The 25,653-nt window shown below is 42.7% G+C and overlaps 1 protein-coding gene across 4 annotated transcripts in view; it reads left to right on the top strand.

The window, feature by feature from the left end:
• ORC1 (origin recognition complex subunit 1) overlaps positions 1–25,653 on the top strand; it is a 32,046-nt gene that overhangs the window by 4,743 nt on the left and 1,650 nt on the right. For 2 of the 4 annotated variants that reach the window (XM_081816943.1, XM_081816941.1), the window contains 15 exons: positions 2,335–2,434; positions 3,067–3,194; positions 4,287–4,465; positions 5,832–6,150; positions 11,600–11,969; positions 12,907–13,011; positions 13,606–13,801; positions 16,000–16,097; positions 16,698–16,799; positions 17,224–17,395; positions 18,000–18,107; positions 18,395–18,544; positions 19,258–19,377; positions 23,502–23,671; positions 24,354–24,441. In XM_081816943.1, the coding sequence (XP_081673069.1) occupies positions 2,340–2,434; positions 3,067–3,194; positions 4,287–4,465; positions 5,832–6,150; positions 11,600–11,969; positions 12,907–13,011; positions 13,606–13,801; positions 16,000–16,097; positions 16,698–16,799; positions 17,224–17,395; positions 18,000–18,107; positions 18,395–18,544; positions 19,258–19,377; positions 23,502–23,671; positions 24,354–24,441 (2,400 nt within the window). In that variant the 5' untranslated portion in view covers positions 2,335–2,339. Of the gene's footprint in view, positions 1–2,320; positions 2,435–3,066; positions 3,195–3,589; positions 3,767–4,286; positions 4,466–5,831; positions 6,151–11,599; positions 11,970–12,906; positions 13,012–13,605; positions 13,802–15,999; positions 16,098–16,697; positions 16,800–17,223; positions 17,396–17,999; positions 18,108–18,394; positions 18,545–19,257; positions 19,378–23,501; positions 23,672–24,353; positions 24,442–25,653 lie in introns of those variants that run through there. The other 2 variants (XM_081816942.1, XM_081816945.1) reach the window with 2 other exon arrangements.

Here is a 25,653-nt window from a genome sequence, read left to right as displayed (position 1 = left end):
TTTTTTTTTTAAAGATTTTATTTATTTATTTGAGAGAGAGAGAATGAGAGACAGAGAGCATGAGAGGGAGGAGGGTCAGAGGGAGAAGCAGACTCCCTGCCGAGCAGGGAGCCCGATGCGGGACTCGATCCCGGGACTCCAGGATCATGACCTGAGCCGAAGGCAGTCGCTTAACCAACTGAGCCACCCAGGCGCCCGAGATTCAAACACTTTTACTAAGTTTTACCAAAAGCTTATTGGATATAACGAATCCAAATTCATTTTTTACTGGAGCACAAATCTTTTTTTTTTTTTAAAGATTTTATTTATTTGACAGAAAGAGACACAGCGAGAGAGGGAACACAAGCAGGGGGATGGGAGAGGGAGAAGCAGGCTTCCCGCCGAGCAGGGAGCCCAATGCGGGGCTGGATCCCAGGACCCTGGGATCATGACCTGAGCCGAAGGCAGACGCTTAACGACTGAGCCACCCAGGCGCCCCAGAGCACAAATCTTTTATTTGTTTTGACTCATGAGTCTTTGCTCTTTGTTCATTTCTGTGGTGTACTTAATTAAAATTAGATTGATTTTAATACTACCATGTTGTGAATTATATAGTACTCTTAATGTTCTTTAAAGCATTCAGGCATCATTTCTAAGCTGTGTATTTACTAATGACTTAGTATCTTTTTCTTTTTGCTAGTTTCCTCAAAGTGTGCTAAAAAATACCTTTTTTAAAAGCAGAAAATCTTATAGGTCAGAATGTTCCCAAGTAGAGAATAGGACATAATGCTACTGAACTTAAGGAAACAAGCTTGTTTAATCAGGATGTCAATATGCTAATAAAATTCTGTTGTTTTCAACACAGACTGAAATTATTGGTCCATCTATCAGTAATTCAGAGTAATTCTGTCAGACGGATTAAAGAAAAAAATTCTTTAACCCTGATTTTGTCAAATTTTAGCTCCATAAAAACAGCATTTAATTTAGAGGAAAGATTTATTATCTTAATTACTTAAACTTAAGATAATAAATTGGCATTATTAAGACTAATAGATTGCAGTTTTCAAATTGTAAAGAGGCTTGTCAGATATGCTTGGATTTTTCATTCACATTTCTGTTTTTGTCAGTAAAAGTGTCTCTTTTTTTCCCCATGTACTTTAATACAAGCATTTCTTTCCAGCTACTCATAATTATTGATAGCTGGGGCCTGTCAGCTGCAAAGGAAAATACCCCTTTCAACTGCCAGAGTGGTTTTGTTTTTGTCTTTAATGTAAGCGTAATGATACACTTGATAAAACCCATTGCTGTTCCCTTAAATGCCTCTTGCATGTTTTTTCTTCTATCCCTTGGAATCCCTCACTTAATTTTATCTTATCAGGGGTGCCTGGGTGGCTAAGTCGGTTGAGCAATCTGCCTTCGGCCCAGGTCATGATCCCAGGGTCCTGGGATTGAGCCCCACATCGGGCTCCTTACTAAGTGGGGAATCTGCTTTTCCCTCTCCCTCTGCCTGCCTTTCCCCCTGCTTGTGCTCTCTGTCTCTGTCAAATAAATAAAATCTCTTTAAAAAATAAAAAAATAAACTTTATCTTATCAATAGCTACTTACTATTCAATATTCAGTTCAGAAAGCCCCTGTAGGAAGCCTTTGCTACCTGAACAGCCACAAGATCTGGTCCTCTAACTTGCAGTAGTCTCTCTGGCTCCATCTCTTGGCTCTTCACACTATTAGTTGTCCTTTAGTGCATTGATATTTTATCCCTATCTCGATTACAAGTGTTATGAAGATATTTACAGGGGCACCTGGGTGAATCAGTCGTTAAGTGTCTGCCTTCAGCTCAGGTCATGATCCTGGGGTCCTGGGATCCAGCCCCGCCTCAGGCTCCCTGCTCGGCGGAAAGCCTGCTTCTCCCTCTCCCACTCGCCCTGCTTGTGTTCCCTCTCGCTGTGTCTCTCTCTGTGTCAAATAAATAAATAAAATCTTTAAAAAAAAAAAAGATACTTACAATCATGTATCACTATCTTTTAGTTTCAAGTTGTTAGATGTTTAATACTAACATGTTTAATACTAACCTAGCTGACTTGCAGCTAGTAGGTACTTAAAAATTTAGTTTCTTTTCCTGCATATTGACCCTGCATAAGAAGAGGTAAGGCAGAGTACAAGGTATATGCAGATGATACTAAATTGTCTATGTTCAATCTTAATAAAGCTTGACTTTCCTCAAAGAAAATGTTTTCTAAAATCTGTGGGAATGTAGCAGGGGCAAAAAAGAAGGCTGAACTCATTGAAGGCAGGACTGTGTGCTAGAATCCATCAGAGCATTGTCATGTTAACTCAGAGTTAGTGACTTTTACGCAGGAGCCATGGCGTACTACCCCACAAGGCTGAAGACCAGACAAATTTATTCGTGGGTTGGCAAGCCGTTGTTGGATCAAAAACTACGCTACCACACCTACAAGTGAGTGATGGACTCTGTTGGTTGTCCTGGAAATAATAGCTTCTCCACACTAAATTGTTAATAACTTGTATCCAGCCTGTTCTAGTTACTACAGATTGAGAATTGAGGGACAATAAATATGAATGGATTATAAGGAGGGGTTTTATTTGATACAGGATGATAGCATAAATATAGCAGTGATAGAGGAAGACATGTCAAGTTAATAAAATTTCGTATGTATGATGATGCTGTATTTATTTAAAGTGGTTTCTTTGTATTTCTGCATGATAACAGGGTAGAATTCGCCATTGTTCCTATGTCCTCTCAGCCCTAGAGGTCTCTGAAAATTTTGATACTGTTATTGGGCAGCTTTCATGCTTTGGGAAGCCTTTGTTCTTTGTGAATAACCGAGAGAGATTAGGGTTCATTTTAAGGCCTCTGGATTAACCATTCACACTAAAACCATTCATTCAACCCATTTCATTTCTTCTTGCATATGACTTTATGGGTGAATTGGTTTCCTAGTAGGAGACTTGGTCATCAAAGAGAAACTATTTAGATTTTCCAGTTGGAAAGCACTTTCATTTGCCCAGAGGGTTTGAAGACCTTGGCCCACCCTAAGTGATTTCCTAACATGTTTCTCTCCTTCCTAGAGAAATGAGTGTCAAAATGGAAGGTGGTCTGACTGAGATTCGCATCCAAGTTGGACAGTTTGTGTTGATTGAAGGGGATGATGATGAAAATCCATATGTTGCTAAATTGGTTCAACTATTTGAAGATGGTAAGTTTGGGGCTGGAATGAAAACCATTTCTTATCATGAACAATTGGGAGCTGCAAGATTTCTGATTGCTGATTTCTCTGTTCAAAGCATCATATAGGGTGTGAGCCCTAGCTTCTGATGTGGGGTCATTTAAGCACTGGCTGAACCCTCTTACACCTAGTAAACTTCTTTACTCATTAGAGCAGTATTGGGTAAAAATGGCATTGGGGGGGTTCAAGAATTTAGCTTTGCCATTATTTTTAGGAGTGGGTTAAAATGGTCATTAAGGCAGGATTTTTGGAATGGACAAAGGATGAATTCAAGAAGAAGGGGGAAGAAAAAAATAGGTGATTTGCACTATCATACAGAGTTGTCTTAATTTTAGCATGAGGAAGTTGGGGGGGAAATAGGCGATTTGCACTATAATACAGACTTGTATTTGAGGTATGGGCCTTTGTGTATAGATTTTGGAGTCTGTGTGGTGCTCCATTGGATGGCTTCAGTCTTTCTCTGAAGAGAGCCGGGGAAGGGAAGAGGTGATGATGATGTTGGCACTAATGAGTGTATGTCCTTTCACTTGGACCTAATGCTGGTACGGAGTGATGTTAATGGTATATTGTAAAGATAAAGCTAAAAATTGCAAGCTTATGTTTGTCAGAAGTCACCTCAGTGGCTGATGCTCTAATTTTTGCCCGGATTTTGTTTTGCTGCTTTTTGGTGGCTGCTTTATAATCACTAATTTACAAGATGTGTTCAGTGCCTGTGATTAGAATTTCTCCTCTCAAATGCCTTTTGTAATTTCTTTGATGACTGATAGCCTCATTAGGAAGTGGAGCAAAGTGAGAAGGACATGGGTGCTGGGTGGCGTCAGATTGCTGCTGGTTGGTCCTGTGACCTTTGACAAATTTTGTAAGGTCCCTGTAACCTGATTACTTTGCCTGTAAAATGGAGATAGCTGTAGTACCTACCTTATAGGGTTAATGTGATGATTTAAAAATAGTATGTTAATCAAGTATTATCAAGTGCTTAGCACAGTGTCTGGCACATACGAAGTGCTTAACAAAATGATCTTTCATTTTCTTACACCTCCTTTTTTCACCTATCCCTCCTAGATTCTGAAGCTCCTTCTAAGAAACGTGCTCGAGTACAGTGGTTTATCCGATTCTGTGAAGTTCCTGTCAGTAAACGGTATTTGCTGGGCCGGAAGCCTGCTGCGCAGGAGATATTCTGGTATGATTACCCTTCCTGTAACAGCAACATTAGTGCTGAGACCATCATTGACCATGTGCAGGTAAGTGATGCCTTGATACTTGGGTTCTATTTTGAAGGTTATTTCTGGCTGCCTCCTAAACTGCTGACCTCAAAAACATTACTGGCTCTAATTTACCCCACGGAAATGAATTTTTTCCTGTTTGTCATCTTTTCTGCTTGCTGCCTACTTCATCTCAACAAATATTTATCAAGAGCACTTACCATGTGTTAGGAGCCTCCTGGAGGAAGTGACATTTAGGTTGTGACCCGAGGGATGAGCAGGAATTAGCAAATGAATCTCAGTGGGAAATTAATTATATTTAGCTGTGATTGTGGCAGGCACAAAACATTGTGAGGCTGGATACACTTGCTTAAATGAGGACTTCACCTTGAGTAGATCAGTACAAAGAGTGTTAGTTGCTAAGGGCAAACTTGTATTATGGGATTTTGTGATAAATCAGGTTCCAATGAACTGTAGGATGAATGGAGACACTGGTTTGGAGACCAAGATACGGGTTATTTCTTGAGCTACTTCAGGCCCCCAAAATAGGGGATTATATAATGATATGAAGTGTGGTCCCAAGTGTGGTTTAACAGTAGGCAGAGAGAGTTAGGTCTGGCATGACCAGTCAGATTTTTCCAGTTTATGAGCCCAGCATAACATATGCCTCAAAATAATTTGTCTCTGAGTTAAATGAGTGAAGGAGCAAAAGGCAGATATAGAGGTTGAAGGGTCAATTTAGAAAGCTAGAGAGGGAAGAGGGTATTCAGGCAGGAGCATGATAGGGGAGATGAGCAGGACTGTGACTAGCCAAGCTCAAAAAATGATGGAAGGCCATTTGGAAGAGTACTGAGCACTCAGGAAGTAAAGTGGGGCCAGATTTTAGAAGGCACCAAAAACCAGAGTAATAATCAGATCTTGCTGTAGCAAGGAGCCATTACAGACTTGAGCAGGGGAGCATGCTTAGAGAAGTTGTGGGGAAATTTGGTATGAGTGAATAGATTGGACTGGGAAAGAAAGCAACGTGGGGTATGGATATCATACCTCATAGCTAGGAGTCTGGAAATATGCCATGTCTGTGCCTCTTTAGTTTGGGAAGAGTGACATTCCAGGTAAGGATGCAGACGTAAATGCTTTTTTTTTTTTTTTTTTTAAAGATTTTATTTATTTATTTGAGAGAAAGAGAACACATGAGAGGGGATAGGGTCAGAGGGTGAAGCAGACTCCCTGCTGAGCAGGGAGCCCGATGCGGGACTTGATCCGGGGACTCCAGGATCATGACCTGAGCCGAAGGCAGTCGCTTAACCAGCTGAGCCACCCAGGCACCCCAGACGTAAATGCTTTTTAATCATAGCTCTCATGAAGCATCCCTTGGCTCATTTTGTTCTCACTTCTTCCTATTCAGGTAGTAGCTTTAGGCCCAGATGAAGTGATACCTATGGATCCGAAAAATGAGAAGACACTCTTTGTGAAACTATCTTGGAATGAGAAGACATTCAGACCACTAGCCCCAGAACTCTTTGCAGAGTTTGATCAGCCACAAGAAGGCAGTCCTAGGTGCCAGAAGTCTGTGGAAGCCAAGACTAAGGGCCTAGGAAGCACTTCTTGGACCACAGCAGAGCATGCGGTCAAAAGGATTGAATCAAGGCACTCTACCTCCAAATCTCGCCGAACTCCTTCCCATCCTGTCACCCCAAAGGCAAAGAAGAGACTGGAGCTCAGTGGTATGTGTGAAATGGGTCACAGTGGGCAATATTGAGACTAAAGGAATATGATAAAATATTAACAGGTGCCATTGTATCGAGTTAGTGCCCCAGCAGGCCAGGTACTGAGCGGACACATGTTGAAATACACAGAACAGGGCGCCTGGGTGGCTCAGATGGTTAAGTGTCTGCTTTTGGCTCAGGTCATGATCCCAGGGTACTGGGATCGAGTCCCGCATGGGGCTCCCTGCTCAGCAGGAAGCCTGCTTCTCCCTCTGCTTCTCTCTCTGTCTCTTATGAATAAATAAATAAAATCTTTAAAAAAAAAAAAAGAAAGAAAAAAAAGAAATACACATAACATAAAATTTACCATTTTAGTCATTTTTAAGTGTACAATTAGGTGGCATTAAATACATTCACATTTTTGTACAGCCATCCCCATCATCTTCTGAAACGGAAACTCTGCAACCATTAGACCGTAGCTTCCCATCTCTCCATCCGCCATTCCTGGGCCACCACCACCATTCCGTTTTCCTGAATTTGACTACTCTAGATACCTCATTTAAGTGGAATGATTATAACATCATATTAGTTTCAGGTATACTATATAATAAGTTGTTGACATCTGTCACCATACATAGTTACAAATATTTTTTTCTTGAGGTGAGAACTTTTAGGATTTACTCTCTAACCAACTTTCAGATATTCAATAATAGTATTCTTAACTATAGTTGCCATTATAACTCCATGCACACTATATCGTCATGACTTATTTCGTAACTGGGAGTTAGTATATTTTGACTGCCTTCATCCACTTCACTGACCCCCTGACTGGAGATCACCTATCTGTTCTCTGTATCTATGAGCTTGTTTTTTGTTTGTTTGTTTGTTTGTTTTTTTATTTAGATTCTAGGGACGCTTGGTTGGCTCAGTTGGTTAAGCGTCTGCCTTCGGCTCGGGTCATGATCTCAGCATCCTGGGATCGAGTTTTGCACTGGGCTCCTTGCTCAGCGGGGAATCTGCTTCTCCCTCTGCCTGCCGCACCCCGTGCTTGTGCCCTCTCTCTCACTGACAAATAAAATCTTTTTTTTTTTTTTTAAGATTTTATTTATTTATTTGACAGAGGGAACACAAGCAGGGGGAGTGGGAGAGGTTGAGAAGCAGGCTCAACCTGCTTTTTTTCCATATCCTCACCAACACTTGTCTTTTTGATAATAGCCATTCTGATAAGTGTAAGTTGTTATTTCGTGGTGGTTTTGATTTGCATTTCCCTGATTATTAGTGACACTGAGCATCTTTTCATGTACCTGTTGACCATCTGTATGTCTTTGGGAAAATGTTTATTCAGATCTTTGGCCCATTTTTTAATCAGCTTGTTTAGTTTTTTGCTATCGAATTGTGTGAGTTCTTTATATATTTTGGATATTAACCCCTTATCAGATAAATGATTCTTAATATTTTCTCCCGCTTAGTAGGTTGCCTTTTCATTTTGTTGATGGTTTCCCCTGTTGTGCAGAAACTTTTTAGTTTGAGGGGTGCCTGGGTGGCTCAGTTGGTTAAGCGACTGCCTCCGGCTCAGGTCATGATCCTGGAGTCCCGGGATCGAGTCCCGCATCGGGCTCCCTGCTCGGCGGGGAGTCTGCTTCTCCCTCTGACCCTCCTCCCTCTCATGCTCTCTGTCTCTCATTCTCTCTCTCTCAAATAAAAAAATAAAATAAAATAAAATTAAATTAAAAAAAAAAAAAAACTTTTTAGTTTGATATAGTCCTACTTGTTTATTTTTGCTTTTGTTGTGTTTGCTTTTGGTTTCAGATCCAAAAAATCATCTCCAAGACCAATGTCAAGGAACTTACTGCCTAGGTTTTCTTCTAGGAATTTTATGGTTTCAGGTGTTATATTCAACTCTTTAATCCATTTTGAGTTGATTTTGCATATGGTGTAAGACAGTTGGTCCATTTCATTTTTTTGCATGTGGCTGTCCAGTTTTCCCAGCACCATTTATTGAAGAGACTGTCTTTTCCCTATTGTATATTCTTGGTTGCTTTTTTGTAAATTGACTGTGTAGGTGGGTTTATTTTAGGTCTCTGTTCTGTTCCACTGATCTTTGTGTATGTTTTTTATGCCAGTACCATACTGTTTTGATTACTGTAGGTTTGTAATATAGTTTAAAATCAGGGAGTTTGATGCCTCGAGCATTGTTCTTTCTCAAGATTGCTTTGGCTATTCGAGGTAAAATTTCCTTTCTTTTTAAGGCTGAATAATAGTCCATAGTACATATATGCCATATTTTGTTTATCTGTTCATCTGTCAGTAGATACTTGGGTTGCTTTCATCTTTTGGCTATTGTGACTATTATTGCTATGAACATGGGTGTACAAGTATCTGCTCAAGTCTCTGCTTTCATTTTGAGTATATACCCAGAAGTGGAATTGCTGGGTCATATGATAGTTGTAGTTTTAATTTTTCTAGGAACCACCATACTATTTTCCACAGCAGCTGCATCATTTTACATTTTCATCAACAGTGCACAAGGGTTCCTATTTCCCCCCTCCTTCATCAACTCTTGCTGTGTCCTGTGTTTTTGATAGTAGCCATCCTAATGGATGTGAGGTGGTATGTCATTGTTGCATTATTGTTCCCTAATGACTAGTAATGTTGAGCCCTGTAACTTCGAAAGCTTTAAAGATTTTATTTATTTACTTGACAGAGAGAGACACAGCAAGAGAGGGAACACAAGCAGGGGAAGTGGGAGAGGGAGAAGCAGGCTTCTCGCTGAGCAGGGAGCCCGATGCGGGACTTGATCCCAGGACCTGGGACCATGACCTGAGCCGAAGGCAGACGCTTAATGACTGAGCCACCCAGGCGCCCAGACACAAAGTAGTTTACCAATTGCTATCCCAGTACTACTACCAGTAGTTCACTTACCAACTAAAGTTCAGAATTTATTTGCAGGTCTCTATGCCTTTAGAATATATTCCACCGAGGGAGTAAATTTAATTTAATTGCTTTTTTTTCTTCTGATGGTTATATCATTGGTGATATGCAGTTAGGTTCTTTTATTTCTGTTTATTTTTAGGGCCTTGCCCATCTGGTTAATTTTTAAGCATGTGAAACATTAAAATAAGATTCAAAGCTATTTAAAACAAGCGTACTTAGGGCGCCTGGGTGGCTCAGACGGTTAAGCGTCTGCCTTCAGCTCAGGTCATGATCCCAGGGTCCTGGGATCGAGTCCCGCATTGGGCTCCTTGCTCAGCGGGGAGCCTGCTTCTCCCTCTGCCTGCCATGCTCCCCCTGCTTGTGCTCTCTCTCTGACAAATAAAATCTTAAAAAAAAAAAAGTGTACTTAGAGAAGCCCCATTCCTTTCTTTGCCTTTGTACTCCGTTTCTGTTCCATCTTTTGTAGGTAATCAGTTTTGTTTCTGGTTTATTTTTTCTGTGTTTTTTGCAAAAATGAGCAGATACATATGTATACACACACATACAGATGCACAAATATGCATATAATTTTATTTTTCTTATCCAATAGAGTAGCATACTGGATATATCATTTTCATCTTACTTTTTTCACTTGTAATGTATTTGAAGCCACTCCATGGCAGTTTGAGAGCTCATCCTCATCCTATTATATGTAATTAGTCCTTCTGAATTCTTGGTGTATGTGCCAAGTTCGTTGGGTATAAGTTATCTGTGTTCTTGATAGCTCCTTAGTATAATGGGTATTTAGGAGCTGAATATAAACATGTAAAACATTGGGAAATACCAAAAGATTACTAAAGAAATAATTGGCAACATCACCATTTAGAAATAAATGGCAGTATTTTTTGACTGTTGATTTTACAGGACCTTGAGAGTTAGGGTAAGAAATCTGGACTTGACACAGTTATGTAACTAGAGGAGAGAGGTTATGATGAAAATGTTTTGGGTTAATTGTTTTTAACAGAAAGGGGAAAATGAGGTATGAGGGAGACCAGGACATTGGGACATTTTTATATTAATCTAGACATGAGTTACCCTATATTCTCCACGCAGGTGCTAGATGACTTTCTTCACCTTATCTGCAGCTAATCCCAACATAACTACCTGCTGGGACTAAAGTGAATGCCTCTGTGCCCAGTGCTTTCGAAAGCCTTGTTGCCTTCATTCTCATCCATCTCATCTATTCTCCCTCTATATTCCTCCTCCCTCCCCTTTCAACTCTGTTGGAATCTTGTCCTTTTTTCAAGGTCTACCTCAAAAGCCATATTAACTAGCACTTAGGTGCTTTAGGACAATTTTACTTCATATTATAGACATTGATGTGCATCATCTCCCCTGTTAGACTAGAGTGTCTTATGGATGGGGACCAGGATTGAGTCTCAATTTTTTGTTTTCTCCTATCACCTGGGACATATCCTGCCAGTTTTACAGCTTTACATTGATACCTGAATGAATGACTTGGTTCCTGGTACCTTTGTCATGGTGAGAGAGGGGCAAATCCACATGTGGGTCTATGTATTCACAGAACCCATTTGATTGCCCCCGGGGATCCATCTCCTCTCTATTGGCAGATAGAATATGAGTTAAAAAAAATCTAGGTCTTGTTACTCAAACGGAGCGGCTGATAGAAATTCTTTCAGATGCTGTTGAGTGGGGGCTGAGGGCTTGCAGTATCATCCCTGGTTAAGCATTCTTTAGGTAGTTTACTTCAGGGAAATTGCTGAACATTTATTCACAAAAGCTGATTTAACAGTTGACTTATGGTTCTAATTAGGAAAATCACCCTGGAATTTAGGAGAGATGAAAAATTTAAAAAGCAAGCTAGCTTCGGGAAAGAAAGCTAGCTAGCTTGGAATAATTAAAAATATAGGCAATTCATGGAGCGCCTGGGTGGCTCAGTTGGTTAAGCATCTGAGTCTTGATTTATGCTCAGGTCATGATCTCAGGGTCGTGAGATCGAGCCCTGCATTGGGCTCTGTGCTGAGTATGGAGCTTGCTTAAGATTCTCTCTCTCTCTTGTCCTCCCTCTGCCCCTCCCCCTGCTCACACATGTATGCTCTGTCTCTAAAAAAAATAATAATAAAAAAATAAAGTGGCCCTAGAATACAATGAGGCAGCATTCCTTTCTTTTCTTTTTTTTTAAATACATATGGGCAGGGGCACCTGGGTGGCTCAGCTGGTTGGGCGACTGCCTTCGGCTCAGGTCATGATCCTGGAGTCCCAGGATCGAGTCCTGCATTGGGCTCCCTGCTCAGCGGGGAGTCTGCTTCTCCCTCTGACCCTCCCCTCTCTCATGCTCTCTCTCTATCTCATTTTCTCTCAAATAAATAATTTTAAAAAATCTAAAAAATAAATAAATAAATAAATATATATATGGGCAACTCATGTGTTTGTATAACTTCAATGGATGAATTTAGCTCTAATGAGATTGAGGTTGTGTATAGTGCTCATTATAAAATTCATACATTGTCTGTGGTGATTTCTCTTTGATTAGGTCTCCCTAGGACACCCAGCACTAGGATTTCCCAGCAGAATTCAGGGGCCTTGTTGGATTCTCCCAGAAGAAGTAAACGAAAAGTGGCCTTCTCTGAGATCACCTCACCTACGAAGAGGTCTCAGCCTGATGGACTTCATACTTCATCTCCAGCTCTGAAAGCCCCACAGAAAACTGGAGAGATTCAAAGCTCATGTGCCAAGGATGACAAGAAGGCATCACCTGACTGTCACAGGATCCTGAGAACCCGAGTCCCAGCCTTGAAAACCACAGAGACGAGTGAGGAAAGAACACTTACCCCTATCAAGAGGGGCTGGAAATCCTTGGCTGTGCCTTTCATGATTCTGAAACCAGAAAACATCAAAAAGAGGTGACTGGGGCGTTACCCTGCCTCCCACAGAGCAAACTGAGCTCCTTTATGTGATGTGACGTGTGTGGGACACGGCTGCTCAAGTTAGAGCAGCAGGTCTCAAATCTGACTGTTGTAGCATCACCCGGGAACCTTTCCAAATTACAGATTTCTAAGCCTCTTCCCAGACATAGCGAATCAATCTCCAAGTGTTAGGCCCAGGAATCTGCATTTGGAAACGCTCTTTGGATGATTCTGATATACTTGGCTGTCCTTTTGGAATCACTGCTCTAGGAGATAATTTCCCAAACCTGGATTGCTTCACAGTCCTGCTCTGGCTCTTTGCCACATGTTAACACTCACTTTCCTATTGTTTTTTGTTTTGTTTTTTTAAATTGGAAACCATTCTCAAATACATATAGTACAAGAAGATAATGCATCTAGTTTGTTAACTTTGCAGTTTGACACGAGACAATGTTTGTAAATAATGGGCTGCACAAATAATGTCATGACAAGACAGAGATTACACATTGCTGTATTTCCTGCTCAGAAACTCCAGCACCTGGTCTATAATAGGTTTGCTTGGTAAATGCTTTGTATTGAATACAGAGCTGCATTTCTGCTCACCTTGAGCCTAGACAGTAAATCCATCAATGCCTCAGAAACGAAAGAGGACAAGAAGCTCTGTCTGGCATGAGTACATTCTGATCTCTGGCTGGGGAGGTCTTGAGTCTGATTTGAATGATAAGCTTCATGTAAACTTTATCTTTGGTTTTGAGTCAGACTTGAATTATAAACTTTTTGGCAAAGTGTGATTAGTTCCCTCCAAATCCAAATCCCTCCAAAGTAGCTGTAAAAACAGTAGGAGCCAGTCAGGCCACCTGACTACTTCTGGTGCCCGCTGCTGATTCCTAGTGCCCAAAACTGTTTCTCGTCATCTTGCTGTGATATCTTGCAGGGAGGCAGAAGAACCAGAAGCTCAGGATAAAACTACCTCTACCCCACATCGGATCCATAGGAAGAGTTCTCTCTTGACTTTGAATCGGATTAGGCAGCAGCTTCGGTAAGCCTGTTCTTAGCAAGCAGGAAACGTTCATCACTGCTGTCTATGATATCCATAATCTCAACTCTTAAAGCCTCCTATGTTTCTTGTTTGTTATTTGCTATTCCATTAAATTTGCCTTTTACTTGGTATGTCTGGGATTATGTTAATTCTACATAAATGTCACAGTTTGAAAGGGGCAAGAAACACTGTCCTGGATTCAGGGGGCTCCCAGGGCCCCCTATTCATACGCAGCAAGACTGTTAGTGGAGTGCCTAAAAGCATGAACTTTGATTCTGGCTACTTGGATTTTAACCTGAGCTTTGTAATACTATGTAACCTTGGGAAGGTTACTTCACCTTTCTAAGTCTCAGTTTCCTCTTCTATAAGATGGGACTGATAATACACAAGTCACAGGGTTGTTGAAGGATTTAATAAGATAATATAATTAAAGCCCTTAGCAGAGCATCACAGTAGCAAGGGCCCAAGAAGCAGAGCACATCCTATATTACTTGGTTGTAGGAAAGAGTGTAATATCTCTAGTCCACAGTGACCTATTAGGGAGCTTTTTATTTAGATACTGAATATCAGAAAATAATGTGTCCCACCATTCAGGTTTTTAGGTAATAGTAAAAGTGACCAAGAAGAGGATGAGTTTCTGCCGGCAGCAGAGATTTCAGACTCTGGCAGTGAGGAGGAAGAGACTTCCACACCACCCCTTCCAAGGAGAACATCCAGTAGGGTGTCCAAGAACCTATGCTCTTCCATGAAGTCATCCTTACAGACCCCCTCAAAGACACCAAAGAAAACCGTAAGGCTGTTTTAGGTTTGTTTGCCAGTGAAGCATCCTTCTCTTAATTTTAAAATTGTCATGGCTAAGGTCACACAGTCACAGCTGGATTCTGAGCACAGGTCCGTCATACTCAAAGTTATTCCACTTGGAATATTCATAGAAGAAAAGATCTAAGTGAACCCTAGGACTGAAAATGAATCCAGTAGCAATGATTTTGAATCCAAGTTCCTTTTAAGATACAGAACCAAATAGCCAAGAGCCAGACTTCCTGAGGGAGGGACGAGATCTGGCTCCTCATCTTTGCATTTCCCACAAACGCTAGCAGAACGCTTTATGCGTAATCTGTGGAGCCGGGGCGCAGGGGTGCAAGAGCCCCTGGCTCCAGGGGTTCCAAACAGATGAGGTTTGGCCACTTGCCGCTGACAAAATCCAAAGGCAGAGATGAGTGGTAGTGAAACAAGAAAGGAGTTTATTTCAGTGAGGCCACCCCCCGAGAAGACAGTGTTCTAACCTCTCAAAGACTCTACAAAGTGCTGGAGATACTTCTAGGTTTGTATAAGGAAAATGGGACAAAGGCAGGTGTGTACGTGCTGGTGGGCAGTAAAGTCAGGTCCATCATTGTCTTGGGGGTCAGTCCTGCAGGGTCTTGCTGGCGCCAGGGCAGTGGTTATAGCTTGAGGGGTAGTTTCATTTACCATCATGGGATGCCTTGCCCACATTAAGAGATAGGCTGGAAAGAAGAACTAAATCAGAAAGTGCAGACTAAGGTCCAAATGGCAGTGTAGTCCTCTTGCAAGTGCTCAGTGCGTATCGGATCTCAAATCCAGGGCTGCTGGGCTATGTTGTTTCTCCTGCGCCATTTGATTCACCTGAGAAACGGAGCACGACTGAGGTCTTAGTGAGGAACTGTGTAAAGTTAAGAGGGAAGAGGTAAATGGACATCTCTTCTGCTTCCTGTGGAATTTTAGCAGAATGTTGAACCTATTAAAAGAGGGTCTTACCATGTTCAGATGTGTTTGAGAAATGTTTGAATTACACAGTTAAATTGGTTCATTGTCACAGGAGTTCTCAGGGCCATTAATTTATTAATGTTATTGTGACCTTCCCAGAGGTTATTAGTGTATGAGTCTTTGATCAGGAAACTCTTCTGGAGTATATTGTTTTTAGGAAATGTCTATTTAATAGGAGACTTTTTCTAAAGCTGATCTCCGTATTTCCATATCAAGAAAAATGTGATTGGGCTGAAGTCAAAAAAGACCTCCGGAAAAGGAAATCAAATAGATCACCTTTAGATTAGTGATAATCTTACCTGGAGTTTCTCATTATGCAAATAGCTTATCAAGGTTCTGATTGCATCTGCTGGGTCCCACCCAGAACAAGGGATATTAGGGTGTGATGGCATCTTTAGCATGATAAAAAAGGTCAGAAGTCCACCAAGGTTTTTGATACCTTCTCAACAAGGTTTTGGTAGTCCTTTCTTGTTTTCTCCAACGGTAAGAGATAGAAAACTATTAGGGTGTAAGTGCTTTCTAAAGCCTGAGGAAGCAGTGGAGAGGCTCTTACTACTCTATAGCCTGGGGAAATCAGAGGGTGGGGAGGGGAAATGCCCCCACAGAAGTGAGTGCTTTGTGGAAAGAACATGAAGATGGGGTAGCAGACCTGCTCTAGAGAGCCAGTAGCAAGAAAGAAAAGAGACTAGGGCTGTCAGACTAGACTGAATAGTGACCTAGGGCTTTGGAGTGGAAAAATCTGGTGATGTCTCTCCAAGTCTGTGGATTATGGAAGTGCTGAGCTAAAGTTTGACCATATTTTCAAACAAATCTAGAGGAGAAACCTATGCATCAACCTCGGTTTATGCCTCCTACCCTACTGTGTATTGGGTAGGGTAATTAGGGTTTCTTAATTTCTTGTCTTTCAGGATAATATTTTACTTTTAAATAGTATTTAATCCATACTTTCATTCATTCTTTACTCAGATTGACATTGTTTTCAAATCCCAGGACTGTGTATAAATTAGAGAAAAGAAATTGTGTTTAGCCTGTGAACAGTATTTGTAACATGAGAGAGGGGGAGAATCGTACTTTATACAGAAAGGCACTAAGAGGTATTCACCACTTCTTTTATCAGATCATCATGAATCAGATTTGCTGATGTGTCCTAGATGGTGTTTTGCTTTGGTTTTTTCCTTCTGAAATATGTTCTCTTTTTGAACACAGCCCAAGCCTAGTACACCACGCCATGCCACTCCCCAGATCCCCAGCCGAAACCTGGCTGCCCAGGAGCCAGCCAGCATGCTGGAGGAGGCCCGGCTGAGGTGACACTGCTCGTGGGCCCCTGTTAGATAGGCAGAAATGGGTCTCTGTTTTCATTCACATCAAACAAGGAATTTGTAGTCATTCGTGTACATAATAAAGGTAGAGAGTAAAATGAACACGGGTGTTTAGAGAGAAGAAACCTTTCAAGCAGTGTCTGGGTGGGATAATGTGGACAGGTTCTCGAAGGAGTAACCTAGGCTACTGCCACCGTTTGCCCAGGGATAGAAGGTGGCTGATGAATCAGAATACTGCTTTTCCATTATGGTACCCTTTAGAACTGTGCGGGAACTTTTTTAAAATACGTAAGCCAAGATCTTCCCAGAAAACAAGTTGATAAATCAGAATCTATTATGGGATGAAGGCCATCCCTGTAATTTAGGAAAGCTCCCCAGGTGATATGTACCCTTGGTTAGAACCTATCAGTTGGGTAATTGGGGTGGAGAAAGGGATTATGAGGCCAAATGAAGAGATTTGAGAATGAAGGCATTCCTGTGGATTTGTAATTGAAGTTTCATAGAGAAACCTGCCCCATTTGTTACTGAGTGGATGGTGAAATGTTTCTGAAGTCCTCCTTTCCCCTTATTTATCACCGATCGTAGGCTGCATGTTTCTGCTGTACCTGAGTCTCTTCCCTGTCGGGAACAGGAATTCCAAAACATCTACAACTTTGTGGAAAGCAAACTCCTTGACCATACGGGAGGGTGAGTAATGCTGAGGCAAACTGGATGGTCTGGGGGGTACCCCCTGCTGGCCTACCACCTCAGTGTCACAGTTCAACTGAATGGCCTTTTCCCAGCGTCAGGAGAATAGGCAAAATTGTTGCTGAAGCCTGAAGGCTTCTAAAGCAGCTTTTGTTGTCAAAGTAATTCTCTAGGAAGAAAAACTCTGTCATTCAGAGAAAATGAAGCTGGTCTTCTGTGCATACAGCATTGCTTGTAGAATGAATGATTCTGTGTAACCAGGTCCTGCTCTGATTAGCTTCCAAGGACGGTCCTTACTGCCCCCACCTCCACATTTCAGGGGTCTGGGCCCTTCCTTCACACATCCCCACGCCTCTAACTGGTTGGTTATGGTGTGAGGCGGCTGGCACGGACTCAGCCCACGGGTCCTCCCCTCTTGCTGCAGGTGCATGTACATCTCCGGGGTCCCAGGGACAGGGAAGACTGCCACTGTGCACGAGGTGATACGGTGCCTGCAGCAGGCCGCCCAAGTAAATGACATTCCTCCCTTTCAATACATCGAGGTCAATGGGATGAAGCTGACAGAGCCCCATCAGGTCTATGTGCAGATCTTGCAGGTGAGTAAAGCTGTTTGAGCATTTCGGAAAATAGAGTTTCTTGGTGGCATATTTCTGAAAAAGGAGAGGTTTTGTGCTTATTGATATGTTTACAGTGTGCCAGGCATTGTCCTTTGTGTGAGGTAGCAAGAGTAAAGAATGCAGAATTCCTGCCCTCAGGGACCTTAAAGTCTAGGAGCTGGGCATGAATTATTGGAAGCCAGGACTTACTGACGTGGTGAAACCTGTTGGCACACAGGAGGCCCTGTGGCCAACTATGGAAAACAGATTAGAGGTTGGCTGGAGTTTGAACCTGGCTCTTGTATTCATTAGTGGTTTTCTTGGGACAAGTAATGTCCAGTTATAAATAGAGTCATGCAGTAATGATTTTGGAGATGCTTCTGGGACCCGCCTGTGGCTCACTTGCATTTCAAACACAGACTTTATCATCTCTTTTGGTGCCTTCTCTTCTCCTTCCAGGTTAAGGTTAAGACCAGAGTGGAAGGCAGAATTTAGGATACCAAAGTCCTCACACTAAATTGCTTCCTCTACTACAAATTTAACATTAAGCTCAGGAGAGTAAAATCCTTCCCATTTACCACACCTGCTTTTCCCCGCATTGCAGAAGCTGACCGGCCAAAAGGCAACCGCTAACCATGCGGCAGAACTGCTGGCAAAGCGCTTCCTGACCCGGAGGTCCTCTCAGGAAACCACCGTGCTGCTTGTGGATGAGGTAAGGAGGCGCCTCTGGGAGGACCGGAAAAGTGGCATGGTGCTTGATTGTGGTGTTCCAGGAGCAAATGCTGGGTTCAGAGGGAGGTCCTGCCTCCTTTCTCTCATCCCTCATTCATCTGAGCCTGTTCTTCGATGGTGAGAGGCCTGTGTCCGTTGATGTCCTTGCTGCTCTCATGGTGGGACCTGAGAAGCACAGGCAGCTAAAGCGGTGGTAACAGGTCTTCCACTCTGAGGCCCTGGCTCAGTTCTGTGGCTGATCCTGCATCTCTATCCCTTTCCTGGCAGCTTGACCTTCTGTGGACTCAGAAACAAGATGTACTATACAATCTCTTTGACTGGCCCACTCACAAGGAGGCCCGGCTTGTGGTCCTGACCATCGCCAACACGATGGACCTGCCAGAGCGCATCATGATGAACCGGGTATCCAGTCGACTGGTAGGTCCTAGGGCTGTTCTCAAGCCATTCTTACAGACCCATAATCTGGGCCAAGGAGTTCTAAAAATTAAATACACAGGAAACTAAAATAAGTGGGAAAAGTACAAAATGTGATTTCTGAAATTCCTGTAATTAAATATATCACCATTGCATGATTTTCTGCAAACACATCTTGGTGTTCTGCCACCTGGGTGCTCTTAAACTGCACAGAGCCCTGAAGGTCTAATTGTTTATTAAACGCATTGAAGCACTCGCCCCTCAATGCAAAGCACGTGCGTTGATGCACGGAGTACAGCGGGGAGCAAGGCAGACGCCGCCGCTGCCGCCCTTGGGGGCGTGGTCCTTCATCAGGGACTTAGAAGCGTGTCGAGTGAAGCCAGGAGCTGAGCCTGTGCTTACTGCAGAGGCGAAGATGCTCCCACGCGCTCTAATTAGAGCACCTCTGCCTTGATCTACTTCTGAATGATTCTGGGAGAAGAAAAGTTGTCTTCACCAAAACGAGAAATGACTTGAGCACCACTGCCACCCTGCAGGAGACTGGCGGCCGCTGTCAGCAGTGAAAGGAGCTGGAATCCGGGGCGGTCTCAGGCTGGACTGTGTAACCTGTTCCATGGCACTTGGAAATCAGGCTTAGGGACCTGAGGGTGGCTGTCCAGCAGCACTGTCAGAGTGGTTAATTAATGAACTTGTTCTCCATTGTCTTGTCTCTCCAGGGTCTTACCAGGATGTCCTTCCAGCCCTATACTCACAGCCAACTGCAGCAGATCCTAATATGCCGACTCAGACATATAAAGGCCTTTGAGGACGATGCCATCCAGCTGGTAGCCAGGAAGGTAAGTCACCTTCGGGGAGCTCCTACTTGCACCTACGAACCAGGCGGCAAGTCTGCTGAGCACCTGCCAGTGTGAGGCCTTGTGTTGGGTGCTCTGCAGATGAAGAGAAATTTAGAAAGTCCTGTAAACATAAATATCAAAAAGTAGAAACAAAAGTGTGAAAAGTTCTTTAACTTTCTTACTGTATAATTAATCAGCAGGTTATGAGTATGGTGGGCTTCTGTACAAATGAAGATGAATTGATTCAGGGGTCAGGCAGCTTTGTATAATGAAACGGGCAGTAGAGGCCGTCGAGTAGCAAACCTGGTTGGAATTCTGGCTCTGATACTTAATAGATATTGGAAGCTTAAATGGAAGTTACTTAACAACTTCCGGAGCCTTAGTTTTCTTCTCTGAAAAATGGAAATAATAGTGTCTACTTCATAGGATTGTTTTGAGAATTAAACAAGATCATGTCTGTAATGTGCCTCGCAAGGTGCACACTCCAGGATAGGTGTGAGGTATTGGATACCTACATCCTCCAAGCTCACTGCCGAGGAACAGAAGTGGGTTAAATGTCTGAGCTTCAAGCTGAATGCAAGAAACCACACATCTGCAGTATTTCAGCACTTAAAGGAATTATAAACTTATTTCTGGTTCTTCTTGCCCGAAGTGATCAGAATTCTGAGTACCTAGAGCCGCAGCACATGTAATGACAGCTCAGAGCTGGGTGCTGTATTGGTTGCAGGGGGTCAGAGGCGAGCCAGACAGGGAGCTGGTCTCCAAGCTTTGCTCTCTGGAGCTCAGAGTTACCATTTAACCCCTCTGTTGGGCAGAGTTTTTTCACTTCTGCTATCTTTCTAAAAGTTCTTTTTTTGTCTTTTTGTCTCTCTGAAGGGTCCTTTTTTTATGCCATTCTGTTTATTGAGGTGGTCTTCTCTTTTCCTCCAAGATGCTTTTTGTCTGTTGAATTTGGTCTCTATCTTGCATTGTTAGAGACTTTCCTCAGATGTCTTGGTTATTCCACTCTGATGTATGAGTGAAGATTAAAAAGCTTTTGGGGAGCTCTGAGCACATGAGTGGGGCTTGTTCACTGAGAACTTCACTGTGGGGCAATCTGATTGGGCCAATTTCAGTATCTCCAATTCTTTCCCGTTAGAATAGTCAGATTTCCCAAGTAGGCATCCTGTGTCCTGCCTGGAGGGCAGTATTCTGGGAGTGGGGGGGTAGGCTGGAGTCAGAGAGGGTGGAGGTCTTCAAATTCAGCATGCAAACAGTAGCCATTTATATCTAGTAAGGGACCTCCCCTCCCCTGCAATAATACCTAGTGTTCCCTGGCCCAGAGACTTTCTCTTAATCCTTGCTTGAGAATAAATCTCTGGACTCTTGCCATGGTAGAAGAGGGATAATCTCCAGGGCAAAAAGTTTTATAGCGACCGTACAAATAACCAAGGCACAAAATTTGCCACAGACCCCTAAACCTTCCTGATGGCCCTAATGTTTACCCAACAGCATGAAATGGGAGAAGGAATCTAGGGCAAGGGTCAGCGAACTTTTTCTGTGTAGGGCCAGGGAGGACATGTTTTAGGCTTTGTGGTTATAATGGTCTCTGTTACCACTGTTCAACTGTGCCCTTGTATCTTGAAAGCAGCCATGCCCAATAGGTAAATGAATGGTCACGGTTGTGTTCCAATAAAACTTTATGTACAAAAATGTGTGGCAGGCTGTAGTTTGCTAACTCCTGGCATCAGTTTGTTAACTTTCAGCCAGTCCTCCTTAGTTTAGCCAAACATCCCCCTTTACCTCTAGTTCCAGTATCGCTGTCGTCTGAGCACTTTGGAGATATTTAGTGTAACTTAGATTTTTTTTCTCGGATTCCTCCATACTGGCTTAGGAATTGGCTCTCTCCAGTCTGTGGAGTCAGCCACTACTCTGCCACCTCTTTCCAACTTGGAGAATTATATTCTCCACTCCTCTCCTGTTGCTTCCCTTCCTTTTTAGGGTTCTTGGTTTCAGAAGGCATCAAATTTAGATGCTGTTTTTACTCAAAATTTTGCCTGTAATTTCAAACCTCTTTCATTTCTATACCTATAAAGAAACATACCTATTTTATGTTGTTTCTTACAATTATGATATCTGAACTCTGTGCATCTAATTCTGTTGATTGCTGTTTCCCGTGCGTATGTGGCCTTGTTTCCTTGTTTTTGTGTCTTGATTTTTTTTCTAATTTTATTTTCTATTTTTTCCTGTATGTTCGTGTTTCTTAGAGCTTCCTCTGAGAATTGAGGACTGGGTTGAAGTTAGTTCATTTAGAATTTGTTTTTGCTTCTGTCAGTTACCAAGGGCCACCATCAACTGGGACCATTTTTTTTTTTGAAGATTTTATTTATTTGAGAGAGAGAGAGAAACACAGCAAGAGAGGGAACACAAGCAGGGGGAGCAGGAGAGGGAGAAGCAGGCTTCCCACCGAGCAGGGAGCCCGATGCGGGGCTCGATCCCAGGACCCTGGGATCATGACCTGAGCTGAAGGCAGGCGTTCAACAACTGAGTCACCCAGGTGCCCCATCAACTGGGACCATTTTTAAACAAAATCTCCACTTCAGGTTTTTAGGAGACACAACATAAATTTGGGCTACAAATCTACGTGAAGGCTTGTAGTTGCAAAGACTCCGTTTTTTTACACGTACCTGGCACCAGGGTCCACACAGGCCATTTTTCCATCCCTTCCACACAGTGCGTCTTTCATTCACCCTCATACTGAGGCTGTAGTGGAGGTCAGAGCCTAAGTGTATACACGGTCTTCTGTTAGATTCCATGTGGGGTGGGCCCCAGCTCTTCTTGTGTCTCCTTCACCGCAGCAGCAGTGAAAAAGGGTATTTATGGTCACCACTGTTCATGGATACCCCCAGGGCAAGAACTGCTTTGGGCGTTTTCGTGCTTCACTTTGTTTTTAGGCCTCTGCAGTAGCTCTGGAGTCCATGTTATTAATGGCTACATGGTGCTGCCTCACAAGGCAGTGGTAATGGTGATGGGAGGAAAGAAGTGGTAGGCTGGAAGCATCTATGGGACATCTTTACCCATTGGATATGAAGAATCAGAGAAGGGGAGAATATAAGCTGATACTCATTTTTTATCTTGGGTTACTAGAAAAGTGACCTTTGTTTTGAACGTCTTAAATTTGCATCCTGAAAACATACACAAAACATTTATAAACTCTGATCATCTCACTTCCCACAGATGACCACTTTTAATCTTGCTGTGTTGTGTATGTATATACCTATACAATTTGCTCTTGTAAACTTAACTTAGCGTGAATTTTGGAAGGAAATAATTATCTCAGGATGTCGTCAGGCAGGATGTTACCTGTGATGGTTGTTGGGTAAATGGTGGGGATTGCCGGCAAGTACTGGGAATACTGAGAGATCCTTGCAGGCTGCAGAGTCCAAGAATTTCCTCTGTGAAATTTAAAGTGCAGGTGGCTTTCTGAGTCAGCTTGGGAAAGTACAGGATTCTCTACAATGGGAATCTGCATGCATGGCAAGAAAGGAGCAATGGGGTCACTGGCATTGTGGGTTGGTCAGAGTCCTCTAACCACAGACTCCCCTGTGTTCTCCAGCTTTGTGGCTTCCTTCCCTCTTGATCCTGGTTCATTTAGCCATTCACTAGGTGGTCTCCAAAATTTACCACATGCTGTTAGGGAGACTGAGGTTCTGGCTTTACCATCAATAGGCTCCACATCAGCCTCTTGGCTTTGGCTGACTGCTTCTGGGGCACATTGTTCTCTTCAAGCAAGGAATGAGAACACTTGTGTTTCTAGGTGGGTCAATAATGATCTTGGGCCAGTGGTCTCTTTTAAGTTTTACTTCCCGGATTTTAAATAAAGCTGAGAATTCCTGCCTTTTCCATTATGGATTTGTCCATAAATCCAAGACATAGGTTTGGACTTAAGGAAGAGTCCCAGAAGCAGCGTAGTAATGTAAATCCAGGCTTCCACCAGGTTCCCACTGGGGCTAAGCACATAACGTCAGGCTTCAGCCCATTCCCAGCACTGCCTTTCTATTTTAGCTGAACCCAGAATCTGTTGGTTTTTCTCTTGGGCTGAGATGGTAAAAGGACCTCAAGGAATAAAATATTCCCTCTTGTAGGTAGCAGCCCTTTCCGGAGATGCACGACGCTGCCTGGATATTTGTAGGCGTGCCACAGAGATCTGTGAGTTCTCCTGCCAGGAGCCCAACTCTCCTGGCCTGGTCACTGTAGCCCACTTACTGCAAGCAGTAGATGAGATGTTCTCATCGTCGTATATCACTGCCATCAAGTAAGTTGCTTCTAACGGATGTGGATAACAATATTGTCCTATGATCATGTGTAACTTGACAAATATAACTACAAAGGCAATTTTATATATAAATGTTTCAAAGTAACGCGCTGTATGCCTTAAAAATGCATAATGTTATATGTCATATATATTCAGTTTTTTAAAAAGTAAGATGCTTCTGCTTCCTGACCCTGAACCTTTCTTGGAAGACCACAGGAGAGGTCCACAGCGTGGGAAGGCCATGGGAGTTTCTAAGCTTTTATTCATTCAACCTGCATTTACTGAAGACGCTGTCCTTTTCTTAAGGGGCATAGTCTACAGGGAGATAGGAATGCAAACCTAGGAGAGTGGGAGAATCATGACCACTTACTGAGTTATACTCCAGGTGCTGAGTGAAGTAAAGTGCTATTGGAACAAGAGGAAGGAAGCAGCTATTCCTCTCCCACTGAGGCAGATGTATATTTCCAGATGTAGTTGCTGTGTTCCCTGGCTTCCATAGTGGCATTTTCTGTATCATTTTGAAACTTTAGGGGGGTAGAGAAAACCTTGCTGAATAATATAGAAGAAAGTTGTTCCCAGTTTTTTCCTTTCTCTTCTCTAAAGACACAATAACTTTACATGGCTTTTCTCTGAGTCAGTGGTATAGCCACTTATGAGAATTCACATCTCATTTTCTTTGAAGAAATTCCTCTGTTCTGGAACAGAGTTTCCTGAGAGCCATCCTTGCTGAGTTCCGTCGATCAGGACTGGAAGAAGCAACATTTCAAAAGGTGATTGATCTTTTCTTTAAATCCTTTTAGATTTTGCTCTTGATGCCTTTTAAATAGGAGGGAATTTCAATGGCTTTGTAAGAGTTTGTCTCTATTTGTGCCAACCCAATTATGCCAAAGAATGTCAGAGCAACACCTATTTTTATTTTTTATTTTTTTATTTTTTTTTATTTTATTTTTTTTTAAAGATTTTATTTATTTGAGAGAGAGAGAACACATGAGAGGGGACAGGGTCAGAGGACGAAGCAGACTCCCTGCCAAGCAGGGAGCCCGATGCGGGACTTGATCCAGGGACTCCAGGATCATGACCTGAGCCGAAGGCAGTTGCTTAACCAACTGAGTCACCCAGGTGCCCCCTATTATTATTTTTTAAGGATTTATTTATTTGAGAGAGAGTGTGTGAGCAAGGGGAGGGGCAGAGGGAGAAGGAGAAGAGAATCTCCTCCCCTCTGAGCAGGAAATGCAGGGCTCAATCTCACCACCCTGAGATCATGACCTGAGCCAAAATCAAGAGTCAGACGCTTAACCAACTGAGCCACCCAGGTGCCCTAGACCAACACCTATTTTTGTATGATGTTGTATTCAGTTGCATGAAAAGAGACCTTTAGCAACTGGTTTCTGCATAGTAGATGGAAGGAGTATTATGTGCCAGATACCATTCTAGGAGTAAGAGATTCAAAGATGAGTAAAACAGGAGGTGCCTGGGTGGCGCATTCTATTAAGCCTCAGACTCTTGGTTCTTCTCAGGTCATGATCTCAGGGTGGTGAGATCGAGCATGGCATCGGGCTCTTTCTCTGCCCCTCCCCACCTGCGTGTGCTCACTCTCTCTTTCTCTCTCAAACTAAATAAATAAATCTTTAAAAACAAAACAAAGACAAGAGTTACTGCCCTAATACAATTATGGTGTACTGGGGATAAGGCTCTCAGAATGACCCATTTTAAAAACAAATTACAAAGATCAATGCAAACACTCTGAGCATAGTTTCAATTACTGAGTAAAAGGACTCACTAGGGCTAGTGCCTTAGAGGTCTATTTAAAACTAGTGTCCATAGTTAATGGGCTGCCTTTAGAGATTGTTAAAGGTGTTTGAGTGTGTACCTGGGAGTGTGTATGTCCATGTGTGTGTGACTATATTTTTTTTTAAAGATTTTATTTATTCATTTGACAGAGAGAGAGAGACAGCAAGAGAGGGAACACAAGCTAGGGGAGT

Source organism: Leptonychotes weddellii, chromosome 4 (assembly GCF_054177405.1).
Source record: "Leptonychotes weddellii isolate Sample4059 chromosome 4, ASM5417740v2, whole genome shotgun sequence".
In the NCBI taxonomy this organism is placed as follows: domain Eukaryota; kingdom Metazoa; phylum Chordata; class Mammalia; order Carnivora; family Phocidae; genus Leptonychotes; species Leptonychotes weddellii.
Note: the sequence above shows the minus strand (reverse complement) of the source record. Positions and strands in the feature narration are given on the sequence as shown.